General features: G+C 41.4%; 1 protein-coding gene across 1 annotated transcript in view; it reads right to left on the bottom strand.

Moving 5' to 3' along the window:
• The window catches only part of LOC139345849 (retinoic acid receptor beta-like), a 170,297-nt gene that overhangs the window by 12,839 nt on the left and 134,830 nt on the right, over positions 1-22,628 (bottom strand). The window contains exons 4-6 of the mRNA XM_070984709.1: positions 21,484-21,625; positions 9,007-9,167; positions 31-207 (exon numbers count right to left, since the gene is read on the bottom strand). Of these exons, the coding sequence (XP_070840810.1) occupies positions 31-207; positions 9,007-9,167; positions 21,484-21,625 (480 nt within the window). The remainder of the gene's footprint in view (positions 1-30; positions 208-9,006; positions 9,168-21,483; positions 21,626-22,628) is intronic.

Genomic DNA, 22,628 nt, shown 5'->3' with positions numbered 1-22,628 from the left:
TTCCTCCAGAATAAAAGCACCAACACCCACCAGAATGTCCAGGCAGGCAGCTTTCAGGAGCGTGATCTGGTCCGCGATGGTCAGCCCTGTGAAGCCAGGCACTCGTTTGGCAAATTCCACGATCTTGATAATGCACTTAGTGGCCAGCTCGCTGAACTTGTCCCACAGGCCCAGGTCCAGCCTCACACGGTGGTCTGCGCTCGAGTTCTGCAACACGCACACACACACACACACACACACACACACACACACACACACACACACACACACACACACACACACACACACACACACACACACACACACACACACACACACACCAAGAATAAGGCATCAGGTGAAGAGGCAGCTACTTTTGTCATTGCACAGACTGCTGCTAATGATCTCCTCAGTGCACCCTCTTCACTCTGCTCTATATGTGTCACACTTACATACAGTAAATAGGCTCCATAAGACCTGAGCTCTCAAAAACACTGGCAGGATTGTTGTTGTGAATACGCTGAGCTGTGGCTGGGCCCTGCAATAATGAGCATAACAGTGTCAGAGGGATGCTTTGGCAATGATGGGATGCAGAAACAGAGCTGTGACAGGTAGCACAGAGTAGTTTGAAGCCAGAGGTGCCATTAAAACAGCTATACGGTCCAGAACCTACACAAACACCCGAGGGGAGTGGGGATGGGTGGAAGCCAGGGAGCAATGAAGACATAGCCACAGATCGCAATCTGCAGAAAGAGGAAAAAGTCGAGTGGAAATAGTAAAAGTGACACAAAGACACCAGGGAGAGGAAAGAAAGAGAGGAAATGACAGATGAAAGGGTGGAAGCTAAGTATGTGGGAGCAGAGAGGCACTGTGGGAGTGGGGAGGGAAGAGAAGTTGCTGCATGAATCCCGGGAGTTTCTCTCATGGGAGAAGATGTGAACGCTAAGGTGAGACCGATGCATCAATATGTCGATTTATGGCCTTTGATTAAAAATCACATGACGGCCCGTGTCGTCCACCTCTGATCTGCTCTTTCTGACTATTGTTTCGCTGCGTAAAGCTTCAGGGCTTGGCTCAGGATCAGGCCGTTTGAGATGAGAATGAGAAAAATTCTTCTCTTCAAGTGTCTGCAACACTAATTACCCAATGTTATTTGTCAGATTCATTGTAAAATACCCTCAGTCTGCCATGAAGGCTTCATTTAGATGTTTGAAACTTTGGTATTGATTTGATGGATTCAAACACAGAAGCCAACATGGGTCTATGTGTTAATAACAAAAGACCATAACAGCTGCAAATAAACAAGCTATCAGTGTGCAAGTGTAAATAGAATGCAAGTCTCCCATGCAGTCGATGTGTTGCATTAGCCTGGTATGTTAGCTATCAGTAATGAGCAAAAGCAAAAGTTAGCTACATGAGAGCTTCGCCGAGTCCCAGATTATTCAGGAGAGGCCTTTGCATTATGGAAACATGATGACCTTGCTGTGACAGGTCATGGCTATGTAGAGACTGCATTACTATACATAGTTCTGTTGTTGATCATGAGTGTTGAACTGTTAAATTCAGATGGGAAAGACATTCATTGTGGGTTTATCAGTCACGTTCATCTTGGAAAAAAGCCTTTCGGTTGGACCGAAGCAAGCACATCACTTCTTCTTTGAAGCAGTCAGAATAAAAATACAGCCACAGGCCTTGTGTTGGGTCTGGTCTTCAAGGTGTGAGTGTGGGCAGGGTTCAGATCTCCATCTGACCCTCAGACTGCTTACGTTTCCATCATTACCATCATTGAGCTTTTTCTTAGTGATGCCACTGTGTTCCCAGATCTCAGTTGACAACTTAGTGAGTGTAAGATAAATCTTACCAACACAGGCAAGGCGAGGCAAATTTATTTGTATAGCACAATTCATACACCAGGCAATTCAAGGTGCTTTACAGAAGCATAAAAATACATTAAAATCATACATTTCAAAGAAAGAGAGAAAGAAAGAAATTAGAAGAGAATAGAAAAATAAAGATAAAATACATTTAAAGGAAAATTAAAAACAGAAGCTGAATGATTAAAAGAATGATTAAAATCATTGAGCAGATATATTTATTTTAAGTAAACCTGTAGCAAATAATAATGTTTTCAACCCTGATTTAAATGAGCTGACAGGTGTGCAGGGAGAATGTTCCACAGCTGAGGAGCATAATAACTGAAAGCTGCTTCACTGCTACACACATAAATGAAACTATGAAACTATGAAAAAAGTCTGCTTACTTTTCACCTTGACAAGGAGTGGAATCCTCACAGATATCAAGTTTTTTGTCATTACAATAAACAAATATGTCTTAATTCCAAAAATGTCAGCTGGATGATTTTTATGAAAGAATGCATAAGTAAGGCATTCTGAGGTGATTCTGCAGTGGCTGTGACTCACTAAGGATTTTTTCAATTATCATTGTTTGTTGATGAATTTTGTGATTCATCTGAAAATGTTTCATAAAAAAAAAAAAAAGGTCTGTACAATGTTATGAAATAGTGAATAATGATGTGAACTTTCTAAGAGCCAAAGGTGACAAAGTGGAGTCATGAAGAGGCTGATTTTCCATTCAGGGATTCAATGTTGTAACAAATTTGCAGATATTTAAATGTTTCCTCCGTCTGGTCAAAGTTGGAAAGCCTCAGAAACAGCCGTCAGACCACGATGGGACATCCAAACTCTGCAGCAATAACCCAGACTTTTGAAATTCTTCCAGTTCTCTTCTGAAACTGAGATATCAGCTTGACCTTATTTTTGAGTGAACACTGAACAGGAGCTGCTCTGAGACTGAAAGGACAGGAAGGAGAGAAAGAAGGCAAGAAACGGCCGTCGGAGCAGAGGATATTACGATGAGCAGACTCAGAGGGACAGAGGGGAGAATGAGGAGCAGTTGGGGAATTGTTTGGGTGTAGCGAGGGGAAAGCCGTGGTGTGCTGGCTGATGGTGGCGATGGAGCATCTGATGATCATTTGTTTGTTTTCTGATGGTTTACATGGAATGGCCCATCTGTTCTCCATGAGTGAGCCTCCACATGTAGCAAGGACATAGCACACACACTCACAGAGGAGGAGGTGACACACTGAGGAGGGGCGGGCCTTTACACAATGTGTACGCAGGAGAGATACCAAAAAAGACAAGACAGGACTAAAATGTGCTCGCCCTGACCTTTACAACTGGTACATCTGTTTTTTTTCTTTTCTTTTTTTTTTTAGGTTTTGACCATTTCTGACTTTTACAAAGCCCTCAAGATGATCAAAATCACATGAGAAAACTGTATTTTGACCTGTTCTCCAATCTATTTCAGTAATTCAGCTCAATAATGCAGCTCTGTCAGAGTGTATTCCAGCACTGCCGTGCTTTGAGCTAAATGCTAACATCCCCTGGAGGAAAAGTCAGACGATCAACTCAGTCATTTGGATTCATTGAGGGTACCACAAAATTTTGTGTCATTCCAGATGTTGAGATATTTCCGTCTGGACCAAAGTTCTGGACCAACCAACCGAAAGGCCAACGTGCTGCTAGCCTGGCTGAATGTGAGTTTAAACTTTAAACTTTAAACTTTAACCGTCCACTGTTCCACCTGTAGGAGGTTAGCGATATATTAATATATTACATTTATATTATATTATATTATATTATATTATATTATATTATATTATATTATATTATATTATATTATATTACATTTATATATATATACTCTTATATATATTACATTTATATATATACTCTTTCATCCAAAGAGACTTAGAAGAAGCAGGTATAACACACTGTAGTACTTTTACAGACTGCTGCTGTTTTGAAAAGTACATGAATATGAATATTTGAAAGTGACAGTTTATTCTTCACCTTCAAAATATGAGTTTGACAAAATACCAAATCAAGTCTAATCTTTTTCAGTAGCTGTCAACCCATCAGAGGATGGAGTTTGTTGCCATGGGGATGACTCAGAGCATCCTTGAACAGAGATGGTGACGCGATCCCCCCACTTCATATATGACCATGAGCTATCACGTTTTTTTGTTTTTTTTTTTAATCTAATTTCTTGTTATGGGCAAACATCTAAGCACAAACTGACTTGTGTGCACTATCCTAACACTATGTATCAGTTAGCCACTCGTCCAAACCAGTGTTTGATTGGAAACATGCTTTTTTCTTGTAGTATAGGAGCTTTTTAAAGTATCTGTTTTCCTTTTAGAGTCAACTGCTTCGCCACTCTGATTTTTCCATGATGTAGCAGGGCTAGAGCTCAAGCACATAAACAATAAACAAGTATATAAAAAGTGCTCTTGACAGCATCAAAAAGGTTTGTGCCACAGCCTGGGCCAGCAGAAACATTGTGAAATGTTAGGAGTGTACACGGTATGATTCATCGGCCTCGGGAGAGATGGAAAAAAGCCTTTGTGCGGCTGTAATTGACTGTTGCATAGGCTTTTATATTCAGATCATAAATACAACCGCAAAGAGACACTGACAAAAAGGGCATTGTGTCTCCAAACAAACTCCTTGTTTATTCTGAAATTAAGTCAGTAGCATAAACCACAGAATCTCCACTCAAACAGGATGTGCAGACACACAGAAAATATTGCCTTTATGTATTTTAGCGAACACTATCCATGTGACCTGTTTCAAACTGCACCGTTCAGTTGTGAGACTTAACTTGGTTATATCAGACTTCTCAACTTTTTGTTTGGAAAACAACAATAAATCCTGCTTTCCATCTTTGCAATTTTAAAGTGAGTATTGTATAAACAGATAAATAATGCATAAAACTGACAGAAGAAGCAATGGACTCTGGGAAAAGAAAGCATTACATAACTTAAGTATATCAAAACTCAGACAAAAGGAATATTAAAGCTGGACAGGAATAAGAAAATCAGTCTGCAGCATCTCACAAGTCAATCTTAAATTCTGATTTTCAAGTTTTCAACGGTCAAACTGAGGGAGCGTTCAACCCTGTACCCTGCAGCTGTCAGAGGAATCCAGCTAATGAAAAGACAGACTGTAATGTTTCTGTTAAAGCTGGTCACAGGGGTGTTGTGTAATCTATCCATTTAGGCCAAATATGATGCGATTTGTTTGTCTGTATTTTCTTCTTGTCAGGGTAGAAGAGCATCTGGATCATCATTCCCAGTCTAAGGGAATTCATGTATGCGGTCTCCTACACATGATTTGAATCAGACTGAAAATGTAATTTTGTTCTTTAGACTTCATGTCATGCAGGACAATCATACAACAATGTGACTATAAATTGTAAGACTTATTTCCATTGTTGTAAGCAAGCCAACACACACACACACACACACACACACACACACACACACATACACACACACACACACACACAGCTAGCTACACCTTGCTTCATGTGCTGGTTTTAGCCAAAACTGTGATGTTACTGTCAGAATTTTGATTAAACTACATTTGAGTGTTAATTGTTTTTTTCATTTGCATGAATGTAATGGCTCTTGTAAGAAAAAAAAAAAAAATAGTGATATTTATTGGAGGCTCTAGCCAAGATTTAGAAATACGAAGTTTCCCCAACACATCGCTTCATTTCTGACTAGCCACCAAAAAAAGGGCTTTCCTTTTCTCTTAATTTTATCCTTTCACTTTTTCATATTCAATCATTCCATTAAATTTGTGTTAAACCATTATGGTCACATTTGAATTTGGTTACCAAATCCTGCAAAACCCCCAGATAATTACAGAGGACGTGATCTCTGGACATCAAAGCTCAGGCTTGTCATCTGCAGGAAGGTGAGCCAGGTTTCAACACCCCTGAAGCTAGTGAAGGACAAAAAGCAGATGAAAAGTCTGGCCGACTAAAATGACATCCATTGCTGATAATCCGATATGTACTCAATATTTTGGCAAGCTTCAGCATCAGTCTAAGCCCAGCCCCAGAAGCTCCTTCAGTGTGAGGGGACTTGAATGCAGCAGTGCCCAACAGCCCCAACCAGCACACTGAAGAGCCTGTGGAGACAGCTGGAGCAGCCCTCTGCACCACAGCACATCAATCCGCCTGAGGTTGTTAAGGGGAGGCAGTTAGCACCGCGGCTGCTGGACACTGTCATGAGGAAACAATCTATTGTGTGGCCACCCGAGAGAGAGACGGAGATAAAGGGAGACGGAGAACAGCAGAGAGAGAGAGAGAGATCATTAAATATGATCTGGGGTTAAGTGAGAGGCACATTAGGGCCGTGCTTAAATCACAGACAACGAGCTACAGTCGACACAACAGCACTACGGACGCACATTCCACTGATTGACGCCCGATTTGATGGGGAACGAGGAGGTGCCAAGACATGAGTGTGTGTGTGTGCTAGACAGAGAGTGTGTTTCCACAATGCACATATGTTGGGGGGTGGAGGTGGCTGATATTAAAGCAACTTATCTTGCTCTTCCCTCTGGGTGGAGAGGGAAAGGGAAGAAAAAGGGGGAGCTGAGGAGGAAGAAGGGTGAGATAATTCGCAGTTGGATTTTTTTTTTTCAACCCCCCCTGCAATCTCAGTCAATTACACAAGTCCCATAATTCAATAGAGCGAAACAAGGAAGTTGCCGGGGAATTCTAATTTCATTTAAGAACATTTATCTAAACAAATTAGACAAGTTGCGACATTAGAAAAGAAGCTGGCAGTGTAGAAATGAGCAGTGTGCAGTACATCAGCAGGCTCGTGTGTACAGATGCAGAAAGGGAGAAGGCAGTAAAAGCAGCCAGCACCTGTGACGAATAGCAACGGCAGACAAACTGCAATGTGGCTAATATCTCCAGGCTGGGCCGTGTCCTGTACAGCAGCAGCCGCCGCCGCCGCCTGCAGCCGCCGGGCCCCGCCGAGCGCTAATGTTTTATTTTGTCTTTGAAACTGCCAGGCTCGTTTTTCATCACCATCACTGTCAATGAAGCGTTATTCATAGTCGAGCTAAGCCCTCTCACTCTCGCAGCTATCTCCGCTAACCCAGCAATGAACTCCTAAATCACTGCAGACTAGGATTTGAATATTTCACCACATAATTGGAGCTTTAACCTAATCTAGGGGCGCGGGAGCTCCTCTTCTGTTTCCGACGAGGAGGACTCAAAAGGCGCATCAGGATCCAATCGCTTGTAATAATGAGGAACTTCTCACAGTCTGTGAGCAAGCATAATTACCACTGATCCAGATTAAGGCTTTATCTTAGGCCCGACTGCCACTCCAACAAACAGTAAACACTGGCTTATATCACAACCAGGGAGCAAGATTTTTGCTATTATGTCCCACTATTTTCAGCTGTGGATTTTACCTCAATGCCGACTGTTTATTTTGTAAAATCAGGAAGTGTGTCGTGGGAGAGGGAATTGGATGAGGGTGGAGTACAGAGGGGTTACAGCGATTAGGAGCTTTGTGCTCAAATTGAAAGGGGGGAAATAAAGAGTTATGGAGATGGAAGCTTACTGTACATTGAAATGACAGCCGCAGCAGTGTACAGCTGCACGCAGTGGAAAGCTAATAGCTGCACTGCATACCAATTTGCCCTATTTTAGCATCTCCGCTCCAAGTTTATTGTCAGTGACTGAATGATTTTCATCAGTGCGACAAGAGAGATATTACTGCACATTATGGCAGCTCAGTGGATTTGTTTATCTTAGTGTAAACAGTATTTTACATGATTGACAGGTGTCATGAGATCTCCAAAACTAGCACCAAATCATTAAACATACACCTCCCTCCTCCAGCTCTCAAACACTCCCCATAGACTGTTTGTGGAGCGCCAGTGTCAATCACAGCTCACTCCCGCCGACTGTAATCTATATGTAAGTCAGCTTAAAAACAAACACATTAGAAGCTGTCAGCTCTGTGCACAATGCTGCCATGCCTATGTGTCAATCAAAGTGCCGCTATCTCTGCTTGCTATCCAGCGATCAGCCATCCTGCAGCTCCAACCATTTGCGTGTCAAAGCATCCCAAAAGTCAGCCGAACACAGCTTTACAGCAACATATTCGCTCTGGAGGTTTTCTCGACATTTGTATGACCTCCAACTTTTGCACCAAGCGTTGACAAGTGAAGAACCGTCCCTGAGGGGTAAGAGAAGCTTGTTGTCACTCAGATGAGGGGACTACACTGTCCTTTACAGGGTCGGCTGCTTTGAGGCTGGACAAGCAAGGGTCTAATGTGTCCAACTGACAAGATTCTTCTTCAAGGTCCTGCGTGGATTAGCATCCCCTCGCTATCTGGCCTTTCATGGGTTGTTAGTTTAGTTTGAGGGAGGTTCAGGGACGGTACAGAACTCTCAACCTTGACGTCTGTGGGGAGATGACAGGGGGAATAAAGCCCTCACAAACCCTGACAACCATTCCTGACACCCAGCTTAGCGCTGTCGCATATCAGCACACGAATCCGTCACTTCCACACGTGTTCCGATTCACAGGAGCAGATAATGACGCAAGTTGGATTAGCCACATTTTTTTTCCACTTTCAGAAACCTCAAAAACGAAGCTTGAGTTGGTGTCTGCTTCTACCAAACTGATGGGCAGCTGCCTGGCTGGTAAGCATTTCCCTGATGAGGGTTTGATGTTGGCAGCTGCATCGTCTTCCAGCTCTGACATCTCTCTTTTGCTTTCTCCTCTCACTGTTGCAACATATAAAAGCTGGAGAAAACAAACTCTGCTACCATCTCGCATCCATCGCACCAGAGGGAGCCGGAAGTCATGATGTGTTGGCTGCACAGTTCTATTACGATGCATGCAAGTGTTGGTGAGGATTTGCTTGGACAGTCAGGGGTGTACCTCTGAACTCTCCAGCTGCATTAGAGGGGGATTTAGAATACAGTACAAGAGATTGATTATCATTATGAGATCTGCACTCACAGCTAGTTTGCAAGACCGGATCAAAGGAACATATGGCGCCATCGGCAAACAGAGTCATGGAGTCAAACAAACATAGCAGCTCTGTATGAATCAAAAAATGCGGCTGAACACTTTGACCTACTGTATAGATGTCTGACACCTCAAGACAGTGAACTCACCGTGGTGTATTTGCCAAGCTGGCAGAGGGAAGGGAAGGTTTCTTGATGGGCCTTACGAATCTTTTCAATGATGGTCTCCAGCTCTGCCGTCAGCTCGTAGCTCTCTGCCAGCTCCGGCTTTGGGCTCTCCTTCTTCTTCTTATTCCGGTCATTGCGAACAGCTGAAGGAGAACAAAAGATTAGGATTAGCGTCCACAATGTCTTGCAAATGGATGACTGATCATCGAAGCAAATGTGGATGTTGGCGGATTGAAGCCAAAAAGACAACAGAACTTTGCTGCTAGTAAGCATTTCTCTTACTTTTGAGAGATGCAGCAAGTTGTCAAGTTCTAAAATGAGACCTTGCATAAGGACAGAAAGTTTCAAGCTGCAGTCTGCTCTGTCAGCTCAATCAGTCTCTGTCAGCTTAGTGCCACTGGCACAAGTCTCCAGAAAGGGAGAAAACAAAAGTGTCTGTAAAAAAAGAAAAAGAAACTCAAGTGCCTCACAAATGGATTGTGTGATTTGTGTGGCCAGTCTCAAATAATTACCTTCATCAGTTTCCTCTTTGAGCTATTTTGGTGCTTTTCTATGAGATCTAAAGTGTAATCTAATATGACTTTGGGAGTAGGTTTTAGTTGGAAGGACAAAATTAATTCTGGGGTACAATTCTGAGGTAGTTTCCTTTTTGGATTTCCATTTAATGCTATTTTATTCTACCCGACCCCATGTTTTTTGTACTCTGCTATATTTAGCTGACATCTACAGTTATTTTGAAGGTTTTATACCCAATTGAAAATTCTCAGTAAATAAGTTAAGTTCTGTGTAAATTCCTTCCAAAATTTGGCTTTGTAAATATCTTATGAGGAAGGAAATGCATTTATCTTGTTTATTTAGCATCAAGGATACACATGTTGCATTATGGGAAGACACAAAAAAAGCAAACCTAAACTGTTTATTTACAGAAACAGTCCATGTGGTTCCTTTGATATTGCTCTGAGGGTATGGTAATGATTGAAGGTAATCTATATGAGCATATGAACTATTATTTATCAACCTAAATCATCTCATCTTCATATGGTTTATGGCAGCTGGACTGTAAGAAGACAATTAACCTTGCACTGAATAACACACTAGTTGAAATGCTTTAAGAAATCCCAAATTAACCAATGCAGAAAACCTTTGGAGAGAGTTCCCAGCTCTTAACAGGCAGGAGCTGAAAACACAGGCTGTTGTGCTTGTTGTATGTAAAGTGCACCCTGAGAGACCCGAGTCCACAGAGTCCTTTGCTTCATTAGGTGCAGATCTTTGAAGTCTATCACAGCAGGAAATTCAAACAAACCGACCGGGTTTATTACTCAACACACAGCATGATCATCCCAACATCACAAGTCTGATCAGCTGCACACTACCCTTTAAAATAATAAGGAGTGGAGCTGGAGAGAAAGAGCTGGGCCCACTGTCAGTGCCGAGGCACCCAAGGGACCTTCGTTGGTTGACAACAGTCACATCCTCTGCCCTAGTTTGCAATAAAACCCTTTATATTCACGCACTAAAGCCAGCTTGTGATCCCGCATTGCACTAACAGGGTTGAATGGGAAGAGAAGAGACCTGCTGAGTGTGGGTTGGGGTTTAATCCTAGTACAGAGAGACAGATACAGGTACGTGACTATGAAGAGCTTCAAGGTGTTCCAAAATCTGTGAGAAAGCCTTCATTCCATTTTACTTGTCATATGTTCTTTTATTTAAAGAACACACCCACAACAGCACAGAGTTATTACTCTGCAGGTTTTTAGCTAGCTGTAGTTATTGAATGACTCAATTATCATAATCAGACTGTTTATAGCCATGGATCAAATGACTTTGTATAACGTGAAAGGTGTTGCTTGTGGTCACAAACGGCTCCCCTGAGCTCCGTCCTTTAGCTCTGTGTTTAAGTTTCCCAGCCTGAAATCTCTGGGTCAGGTTGTTGAGGAGTAGCATTGCTAATACTGCATTCACAAGATTTTAGATGGCAGAGATAACAGCAAAATAAAAATGAACTATTAAACTTACAATTACAACTAAAATACCTTTTCACTGGAGCAGTGTTTTTTTCTGTTTCACTAGTTCAATCATTGAATCCAGATTTAAGATATGTCTATGATAATAAATAATGAAATCATTCAGTTTGGCTGGTCAACATCATGGCCGTAATGAGAGTTAAATAAACTCAGGTCTACAGCAGACTCATTTATCAGTCTACTGGCCTGATAACAGACTACTATTTTTATCTTAATGCAGTCTATAAACTGAATTCTCAGCGTGTCGTGTACTGACTCAACTCTCTCTTGTCATTAAGGATAAACAGACAGATCTTCAGAGGGGGTTTGACCAAAGCTGTTTTCTCTGGGATTTTTGAGCACTGATGGTGAAATATGCTGAATTAGTTAATGTTACACTTGAATGTTTTCACTTACATAGTTTTGTCTTTGTGGTAGAGTAGACTAAGGACACCGTGGACCTATTTTATCTCCGAACTGGATACAAAGACATTTGTCCAAACTTGGGTGAAACTGGGTATGATCAATATTTACAAAAATATTGGCATAACTGTAATTTAAAGAAGTGTAGCACACTGCTTTCAGCTCAACATCCAGAAACCACCATCACCACCAAGACTAAACAGAGTGTTCATGGTCAGAGGAGTTATGATATTGACCGATTTCTTATCCCCATAATCAGGCATTAACCCCAGCTGGAGTCAACCTCAAATATCTCCTCTGATTTATCAACACTTTATGTCCTTAAACTAATCTCTCCTGGTTGAAAGGATACACATTAAATGTATCAGCATCATTCAATAAAGTAGGAAAATATCATACTGTGTGTCAGTACTTTGAACACATATAGTCTCAGAGCCAAATCAGTCACAGTCTGGGAGTCCATATGCCGTATGTATCTGTTAATGTCTCACATCTCACGCTCTGTCTCCACATCATCAGACCATCTCATCAAAATCCAAATGAAAGAAGAGTCATTCAGTCTAATTCTGTTTCAGAGAATTAGACCAAATGTTTTGGTCAGTCATGACCTCATGCTGATTAGTGTCACTGCCGAGAGGCAGCAGTAAAGTACTGACATTAATCACTCCATACATTCTGACCTACATCTGTGACCTATATGTTCATTATATGGGCGAGACTTTCCACTACATCAACTGTGATCTCAGACAGTTAATAAAGCAAACTTTGACAGTGACGATGTTAATGACTTCATTGGAACACATTAACATTTGATTTCAATAAATAAACAAGTACAACATTGAACTCATCAAACGGAGCAAAGAAGAGAGATCTTGGACACAGAGTGGAGCAGCTTTTGGTGATACCATCAAATGTTAATGGTATTTCCTGCTCCGTGCCTGGCAATGATAATCTTCAAACATGTAAAATGAAACCAGTGATGGTAGAATTGATCCTTACCTTGTCTGTCATCAGGGTTTATAGTGTCAGTGTAGGGGCAGTGGGAGGGGTTTGACTGACAGAGGATAGAGAGCCTTGGGCTCTGCTGCTCCATAGAGAAAAGCTGCTATCACTGAAGACAGCAGCAGCAGATAAAGCGGACAGTTAAGTAGTAGATCAGACTGAAGCTATAGAGACCTTGGAGATATCTCTCCAGTGCACATGGACAAAACAAGTATGGTTCCAATAATGGCCCACTATAAAATCAGATATGAGACAGAGAAAGCCAAAGAATTTTTTTTTTTTTAAAGACAAATATTATCTTGTGGTGATGATAATACAGCAATACATGCATATGAAGAGCACATTATGTTTCTAAATGTGAAATATGATATTTCACATGTGAAATGTTCAAAAACCAGATATGTTTACAGGACAAAGTCACACATGAAATGTTGTTTCACATACACCCTGCATCCCTGTCTGTAAGATCCATCAGATATTATATTACACTGTCTAATAGGTTGTTTGCAGTCACGTGACGTTAAATCCAGGAGTGAAAAGAGTGACGTGATGTTTTTTTTACATGTGAAACATCTGAATTATCACATCTGACATACCATGTGTTTGAATCAGTCACATGAATTATGACACATTATGAAACATATGCCTCTAAAATCACGTGACTCTTGCTTCTACATTGACACTTAGGCTGACAGTAGCCTTCATCAGAACTGCTTGTCTGACATTCAAAATCCTCAAAAACCCTGATTCACACCCACTGCATGCTCTGGTTTGCCGTGTGTGGAGGTGAGAAAGTAAGCAGGGTTTGGACTTCACTCCCTAGCTCTCTTTTTTCTTCTTTACACAACTATTTCCATCTCTTTCCATGTGAATAACCAAGAACAACACGATGAATGCCTGCCAGGAGAGACTGAAAATGTGCAAATGTTATTGCGCCTCATCCCTCTCCACTAATATATCCATCCCAGGTGAGTGATGGAGGATTTTCTTACGATCATGGCACAGCAGAAGGCATATTTTTTATCTTGATCACAATGCTTAGAAAAGAACACCAGCTGTAGAGTGTCATCTAAACGCCTGGCCTGTCTGGGTTAAAAACTTCAACAGCAACAGAGAACAGACAGTCATGGTGGAGGGGCACAGACAAAACCAGGTGGTCCATGAACCTCTCTTTATACACACGACATGGGAAAAACACTCTTTGCCCCATGGAAGGGGGGATGGTGCAGAATAATGGTATAGAAAGGGGGACGACCCACAATCTGTTCAATCTGTGTGTGTGTGTGCGTGTGTGTGTGTGTGTGTGCATGTCATTTGTCATAGTGAGGTGACAAACTGTGTCTGGCGAGGGGGTTGCGGTCCACACAGAGGCTGGCGAGCTACGAGATGTGATTTAGGAAGACAGCGATGTGGCAAGTGAACCCCCCACCCATCCAGGGCAATCAATTACCACTGCACTCCAAGCAAATTACTGCTAGCATGAGCAGATACATCCAAATGATGCATCGGACATGAGGCCATGAAAATATATGGCTTTTTAATACCCACAAAAGGGGCAGAGGGAACCCATGCAGTGTAGAGACTGTCATCATAATGAAATGCCTGTGATCACTACACTCACATGAAAGTATGTATGAAAATTCAGACACTTTTTTTACTGGTCTATACATGTGTGTTTGGCTCCTCAGATTCTATTTTCTCAATAAAATTCTTTCATTGGTGGGGGCATGTTGTTTCAGGTCCCAGTGTGATGACAACAAATGATCCAGGAAGTCCAGTTTGAGTATTAGATCCATGAGTTTGGAGGCTTGTCAGATGCCAAACACTCTGTGTTGGCATCCTTATTCAACCCTCAGGGCTGTGTTTTGTTACACTGTTGTCTCTCTGAACACAGCTTTACTACCCCGGCTTGTGCACGGCTAAATGACTAAAAGAGAAATAGGGGCTGCAAATATTAATGATTGATTTGTAGAAGTGTTTTTAAAATCTATTTTCGTTTCCTACAGAAGGCAGTAAAAAGTGTCCTCAAATAGCTTGCGTTGTCTGACTAATGGTCCAAAATATACAACAGACAAAAGTACATTTCTCACATTTGAGAAGTTAGAACCAGCAAAAGTTTGGCAGTTTTGTTTAATCTATGACTTAAAGCACATTAATGCGATATGTTGGCCACTCAGAGTCACAACTCCACAACAAGCTCGACATCTTTACCCCATTTACACCTGGCATTAAAATGTGATTTGTATCTGGATACGTTATCTAGATGAGGGCTCACGCTGATCGGATGTCAGCGAGGTGTGAATGCAATGCATTCATTCCTAGATTAAAACCTGGGTCTCCTAACTCCACGTCTTCCTGCTAACTCAAGCTGTCTTACAAAAACTAGAAGTGATCGCAGTAGATAGCAAGCCTTCCTCACAAAAACAAGTTAGAAATGACTGACGACAGACGATGAAGTCTGCCAGCACCATCTACCTAACATCCACGCTGAGACCTGATCACAGTGCAGGCAAAATAGAAATAATGAAAATTATTAATACCTGGTGTAAATGCAGACTGTCCATGGATCACACGTTATTTTTCAGATAATGTATCCAGATACCGATCACATTAAATACCAGGTGTCAATGGGGCCCATGTCACACATGTTTGACACATCATGACCTTCTAAAGTTGTTGTGGCTAACATGTTAGCAAGTCGTCAGTTACACATCCAGTAGACATAAAGTAACATTAACATTTAGTTGGAATTGTTTTATGGGGCCCGGTTGAATCTGGGTGTTGATTTTTTATGTTACTAAAATTATATACATATGTAGACTCAATTTTGAGAATATGAATTTGACGTCCTGATGTAAGATTTGCCATTGCACAGACATGCCTCTTTATAATTACAGCTTATATTACATATTACACATTACAACCTGGATGTCGTTAACTGATACTTTAACAGATGCTGATGATGCTTTGTATAAAGGTTAAACGTTCTCCAAATATCAGTCCAATCTGAATACACACACACACACACACACACACAACACCCCCCCCCCAAAAAAAAAACAAAAAACAAAAAAACATAATCTCTTTTCACTGGCGGTCACAATATAGGTCAGAAGGACTAACTCAATTGAAATGATGACACCTCCACCCAGTCACTTTGTCAGGCTTTGAGGGAGTGCTGTGAATGATCGAGTGTCGAGTGTTTCTGAAGTGCTCTCCAGAGTGTTAGACCGAGGTATGAAGGGTCATTGAGTGGAGTTCAGACATGCTGTTAAATACACTCTTCACAGCGATGCCTACTGTCACACTCCCATCCCTCGGCTTTCCAAGACACTCATCTCCCCCTCCTTTGGTCAATGAGCAATGTCCCACCCTCTGTCTTTTGTCCGCGTCTTTATTTCTTTTTCATGGCTGCCTCTAGCCCTCTTGTGCAGCACAGTGATTTTTTGCGCTGCTCTTTATCAGGGCGTTCTGTGGCTGGGCAGCAGCAGGCGTGGACGGCAGCCGGTTTGAGAAGCTGCTGGCCAACCATCTGCGTGCTGCCAAGCTCTGCACAGTGTCTCTTTCAGCAAACAGATGCAGCGGTAAATAAACACAATCTATCTGGAGTCCACGTGGTGCAGCCCGGGAAGCTTGCCACAGCACTTAACATGGCAGCTCCCTAACACTAACCAGGTGGGTGTCGAGCAACGATGATAATTCTTCGCTCACACCAGAGCGTTGAGTTTAAGCTAATGGCCCTGATGGGACAAGGGGACGGAGGGGAGAGGGGGTTGTCAGATGGGAAACCTGCAGTGGGAAAATCTGACCTTGGAGCAGACAGGGGACGTGTGGTACATCCGCAACTTAGAAGTGATAAGAGTGTCTCATGATGGTCTCACTGCCAGCTTTTTAACAGTGACAAGACTAAACAAAGAAAAGGACAGAGTAATATGCATATTTGGCCTGAAACACAGACTCAGATGAAAAGATCAATATTATATTTGATCTATGTGCATCCAGTATAGAGAGATACACTACCTTGATCAGAACTAAGCAAGGCTAAGATCGACAGCCACGCTAGCTGCTCTGTGAGGTTGTACCTCGGCACAGTGGTGGTTTGAGTGAAATGCTACTGACCTCATGCACCCTGCCCTTTTATTGTTTCTTCCATTTCCTGTTTTGTCTCTGAGCTTCTAGCTGCTTTTGCTGGCTATAGTAATACAAGTCAAAAGTCAGAGTCCTGACTGGTTCAGAAGGCCTGCTATACATCTCCCACAGTTGGAAATACAAGTTGACATTTCAGAGGAGGTTATGTGAACTGAAATCATGACGTCCACCACAAATATTAGATTCAAAAGACCTGTCTTTGGTGCAAAGTTACATTCAGCATGAGCAAGTAGCTAGCTCAACTAGGCAACTAGCTCAACTAGGCCACTGTGTGTTGCAGCTGCAGCTTCTTTGTTTCTGTGGTGAAAAATAGTTCTGATGCTTGCTTACTTATCAGTATGATGATGCCGGTTATCAAACCATTATCAACCTATGTAGCCTAATATATCATATATGTCTTATTGTTACACAATAAGAAGCTCATGTTATGGAACACTGGACTGTGTGTGATAGTGGAAGTAAAACTGTAGATACTGAATCAGAAGCTTTACTGCGTCACTTTTCCCCTCAAAAATGAATTTCACTGATTTCATCTAATTACAGACACACAGTGTATGTCCAAACTCTCTTCCCTCTCCCCCTCTTCCCCTGCAGATGGATCACATCACATCAGTAGGCTACTCATGACCTTATGAGACTCATGATCACTTACCACTTAAAAAAAATACAAAGACATAACTTGTGTAATCACGTACCTGCTGGTGCAGCATAGACGCACAAACACACACAGACAAAACAATGCTCCCTTTGTGTTCCACTCTAAGTAGCCGTTCAGTTATCTCCAGAGGCACATGATAGCATGAGTGTAGTGTCTAGTGTCCAAAAGCAGATGTTCAGTTCCATCTTCTGACTCAGGCCTAAGACTGAGCTCTCAACACCCTGCTTTCATTATGAAAAAACTAGCTCTCCAGATGTTAGCTTTCGGGTGATATATAGCCTGTGGTGGCCATGTTTGATGTCTTTAACCCTGGGGACAGTAAGAGCTGAGAATGGTTTGTAGTGTTCCTAAACACACAACACTGGGATTTTCTGTACTGTGTGATCATATCTTTACATGTCTGTTTGGCTGATGAATTAGCCGTAGCATCTGTTAGCAACTGTCATCATCTATCTTGTAAACAAATTACTGACACTTAGCTAGGCTAATACAAAAATCTAGTATTAATTGACAAATCACTGCACTTAGTAAAGCAATATAAAAAATGTATTCTATTTGACTTCTCTTTGGGGTAAATTAAAAGCAATGTTAATTCATTTTTTAACAAGAAGTTGCCAAAAATTTGCACATCCTGCAGACACAGCAACATTAGCAATCACTCTGAGTCATGCATCTAAATTAAGTCCGATGTTAACTCTCTTTCAGCTCTGTTTTGATCTCCACCAACTCAACTCTTTAGTTAAAAGCTCTGCCATGTTCACCAGCCAATGATCCACTTTCTGTTAGGATCTTGTTTTATTTTGGTAGCCTTCCCTCTTGTGTCTTTGTTTACTTTACTTCCCACCCTGGTGATTGTGTTATTGTGTCCACCTGTGTCTGTTTAGTTCCTCATCTATTTAAGTCTGTCTGTTTCTTTTGTCTTTGTGGGATCATCCCCTTGTGTGTGGTATTCTTGTTCCCTGTGACTGCAGTGAGTATTCTCGCCTAGTCCTTGTTTTCCTATTTGGTTAATGGATTGTTGGTTTTTCTGGCCTTACCTTTTGTGTTTTTGAATTTTTGTCCTGAGTGGATTTTGTTGGCCTTTACATTTTGTTAAATAAATCACTTGGACTGTTTTTGCTCAGCCTTTTTGTGTCAAGTCTGCACTTTTGGGTTCACACCTTGTTTTTGCCATGACCACTAAATACAACACTTTGTCCATCTGCTTTTTTATGAGAGTGGTGAGACTGAACCAAAACAATGCAGTTGTGAGCCATAAACCAAAACAATGAACCAAAAGACAATAAACTGTGTCATAGAACTGAAGGGAACAACAAAGTTGGGTAATCGTTTCTTATTGATTTGTCACTACAACCAACCCTGTTAACATTACTCACAGTCATTCTATCCGTTGTTAATATAAAAATATTGATCAGTGCAGCTTTAACAAAGGTTGTTTGCATATTAGCCCTGCTAGCAGTGGTTCCTAAAGGTGGATTAAAAGTATAGTTAAATTAATTTTAGTGCTGGTGCAACTGCATGGATAAAGTCATTCTCTTTAGCTGGTGCAAAATGAGGCAAAATGCCCATTCAAGTAAAATTGCTTCAACCTCGGACTCATACCCAAGATGCATACCCCACGAAACAGTCTGGAAGAAAATGTGAATTTCAGTCCCTGGTATGTTTTGAAAGGCCTGTACAGTAGTTGCAATGACTGTCGCTCTGGTATTGACATTGTTGCTGATAGATTTGTGACACTTTGGTAAACCTTGTAGACCCTACAGTGAAAGCAGCATCCTGCCGGTATGGCCCTTCTGGACTCGACCTTCAGAGCAGGAGGCTGAAGACACCACCTCATCTCCTCCATCCATGAATATAGCAAAAAGGGAATTTACCCCTTTCTCATCAGCGGCCCTGTGGGGGGGTTTAGCCTGAGGATATCAAGGCATCATCTTTTCCATGACTCCTCTGCTGAGGTGTGAAACAGCATAAGAGAAAGGAATGGTCCCCCCCTGGGGCTAATGGAGCATGAAGTGGACCTGAGCTATAAATGCTGATGCAATCAAAGGATGCCAATAACCTGTGAAATGCAAACTGTTCCTATGGATGACAGTGGAACAGGGGGAAGATGAGGGCATTGACAGCAGCAAGTCATTGGGTTTCCTAAATACAGACTGTCTGAAAAGTGATGTCATACACAAATGTCACATATTTGACTGTAGATTCAGGCTCTGCATCCTTTTTTGCTTTTAGCGGTTCATCAAATGATTCCTCGGATCCCACTGGGTGGATGTTTAACAAAACTTTGTGAATAATAAATCTCCCCCTCACTGGCTGAAACATTGGCAAGAATAGGGAACATAATAATAATAATAATAATAAGAATAATAAGAATAGTCACCAACACTACTGTCACAATCACGATCTGCAACACTCTAACTCAGATGATCGATTATTTCCACATCACACAATGATGCTGACACTGATAATCCAGTGTGGCTGCTGACCGGATCAGATTTTATCTAGCAGATATAATGCTGTCCACTCATATTAACAGAACTTTTCACACCTTTTCCTTGCCTCTAATACATAATATGCAAACCACTAGATATTCATTAGGAGAACACGGGACATTTTCAGCCAATGAAATCATCCTGACAGTGAAAATCACCATGTGGTTTAAACACGGGTGTTATTAGAGTGTTTTTGAGAGTAATTCTCTCAAAGTGGTAACATTTTAATAATTGATTTTTATTAGACAGGCAGGACTCATTATTTTCACTTTGGTTTTGTTTTGGTTTTTTTCAGAAAAAAAATCCTGGTATGTATTGACTAAGTAGAAACCAGATAAAAAGGTTAGAATAGAAATGTAGATCAAAATCCAACTGAAATGCTCTTTGCAAAATGCTCAGTATTTTTCTCAGTGCCCTGAAACGCTCGGCTTCATAGTCATTTGCAATTCATTTGCATTTAATATCCAGTTCTCTCATCACAATCTATTACTAGAAACACTTTGTTCAGTGAGTACTGTAAACAATGCTGAACAATGTCTTCATGCAACAAGAAACATAAGAATGTGTGGGCATATAAAAACTGGGGTTTTGACTATTTTTGAATGTTTTGACTTGTCACAGCAGGAAAAACCCAGGTGCTACGAATAACATTAACTATGACTCAGTTCAAGTGTCCCAGAAACTGAAGCGACATTCAGTCATCATTCATTTTCTTATTTATACCTGTGTTTCTCCTGCTGTCACAGGTCAAACTGTGTTGTAACCGAAGCATCTTGATTGAAACCAAATTGCTCCTTTAAAAGCCCTGCAAACCCTTGGCACACCCTCACAGACGTTGCCTGATTCAGCACTGTGTGCGTCTTTACTAGAAACCACAAAAAATGCCATATTTTTGTACATTTGTTTTGATCGGTGCTGTTATATCATCTCCCCCTCTTCCCCTGCAGTAGTATAATGGGACCTGTTGATCCCACATTCAAACGTGAATGTAGGTGCTTTTCCTGTTAGGCAATCTTATCTGGGGAAGGTCAAGCTGAGCAACAGCTTTGTCCTATTTTCATCTTAAAGTCACAGTGCGGATAGGGTCGGGCGTGAGAAAAATTCCCAGTTCTGCTTCATTTCTAATTGTTTCTAGAATGTTCTTAAATCCAGTGAGAATAACTTGAAATAATGCAGATCACACATAACATTTACAGTTATCACACTCCTTCATGTATGAAAGAAAGACATTTCAGAAAGTTGAGTTATACAGAGCCTAAATTTAAAGGCCTGTACGGATATTTTACACTGAAGCTGCCTTTAGCTAGGACTTGGTATCAAACCTCTAAATTATTGAGCACTGACGTGACCTCAGCTTATCAAAAGTCAGTAAGAAATATTTGGTTTTAAGGTGCGTTCAGACAGGATTCGTTCTGGAATAGGAACTTTTTTTTTTTGTGTAAAATTAGAAGAATTAATCAAAAGCAGTTTAATATTCCCCAAACTAACATGCTGAAGAAAACATCGGCTTGTTATCAGTTCGGAAACTCTCATATTGTACTGGCACTAATATTGAAAACTTTTCAACTGATACCCAGCTCTACCCATAAATGACATTTTGTATTGGTATTCCAAATTAAATGTAATAATTTTCATGGTGGATGAACCTCTGAAACAGCAAAGGGCAGTGGTCAGTCAACCCCTCCATGTTAATACTAATTCTATATCAGTGTAAATTGGGTCTGAAACTCACACTCTTTGGACATTCCCACTCCAAAGCACTTCTGCAGGCGGCAGTACTGACAGCGGTTCCTCGTCACCTTGTTGATAATACAGTTCTTGTCCCGGTGACACGTGTACACCATGTTCTTCTGGATGCTTCGGCGGAAAAAACCCTAAGGAGACAGACACACGGACAAGGGGGTGGTTCAGGAAAGAGGACATTAACCTCATTTTGCCTCTAAGCTTCAGTAGTTGCCCATTTTCTCTAAAACATCCACACAGCTCTGCTGAAATTCTCCTGCCATTGGATATCATAATGTCACAACAGTCTCTATAACAATGAGCGAGATTTTCACTGCCATTAAGGCTGAGAGAAAAGAGAGCCGGTGTGTCCCTGCTGGGAGCTCCACAGAGCTTCAAATGCTGGATTTAAGCTCAGAAACAGACTACGAGTGGGAACAGAGAGTGAAGAACCTCAGGATATCAAACAGAGGGGCTGCTGGTGCAGTATGGAAGAATAACTGATGGGGGGGGCACCACGTCTGAACTTGACAAGGTGACATTGAGCTTCTGTGGAAGACCAAAGCCACTTTTCTTTCAAAAGATTATTTTCATATTGATTTAGCAATGCAGAAGTTAAGTTGTAGATCTTACTTGGGCTCATTCAGTGTTTTAGAGTTAACAGAGTAAAGTACAGTAAATGAGTATAAAAACCGTGTTGCTTCATCAACATGTGACAGTGGAAGAGCTCTGTGTGGAGAGGAGGGACTCAGCTTGGTGACTCACATCAAGCTCAGGAGATTAAATTTTAAGTCCTAGTTCACTAAAAATGACAAGAAAAATCAACTAATATAGCCAGAGAAATCACATTTCCTGCACTGGTTACAAAGACCCGTAACAGAAGACCGAATGTCCTTGGCTTCTACAAATACTCAGTTATGGTTAGGATGTATAGTATATGCATAAGCCTACAAGCATATTCAAAGGCTTCACATTTTATCATGTGTGCAAGGCTGGCCCCTGCACACACTGAAACAGGTTTTACTTGATTAAATTTCCAATTACTTCAGTGATTAATTGGAAGTGTGCTTGGTAATATGCCCAGCTTGATAATGAGACTGAATTGCCATTTCATTCGAAATTGGAGAGTTGGACATTCAGAGTTCTGGAGGAGGG

Source organism: Chaetodon trifascialis, chromosome 17 (genome assembly GCF_039877785.1).
Source record: "Chaetodon trifascialis isolate fChaTrf1 chromosome 17, fChaTrf1.hap1, whole genome shotgun sequence".
Classification (NCBI taxonomy): domain Eukaryota; kingdom Metazoa; phylum Chordata; class Actinopteri; order Chaetodontiformes; family Chaetodontidae; genus Chaetodon; species Chaetodon trifascialis.
Note: the sequence above shows the minus strand (reverse complement) of the source record. Positions and strands in the feature narration are given on the sequence as shown.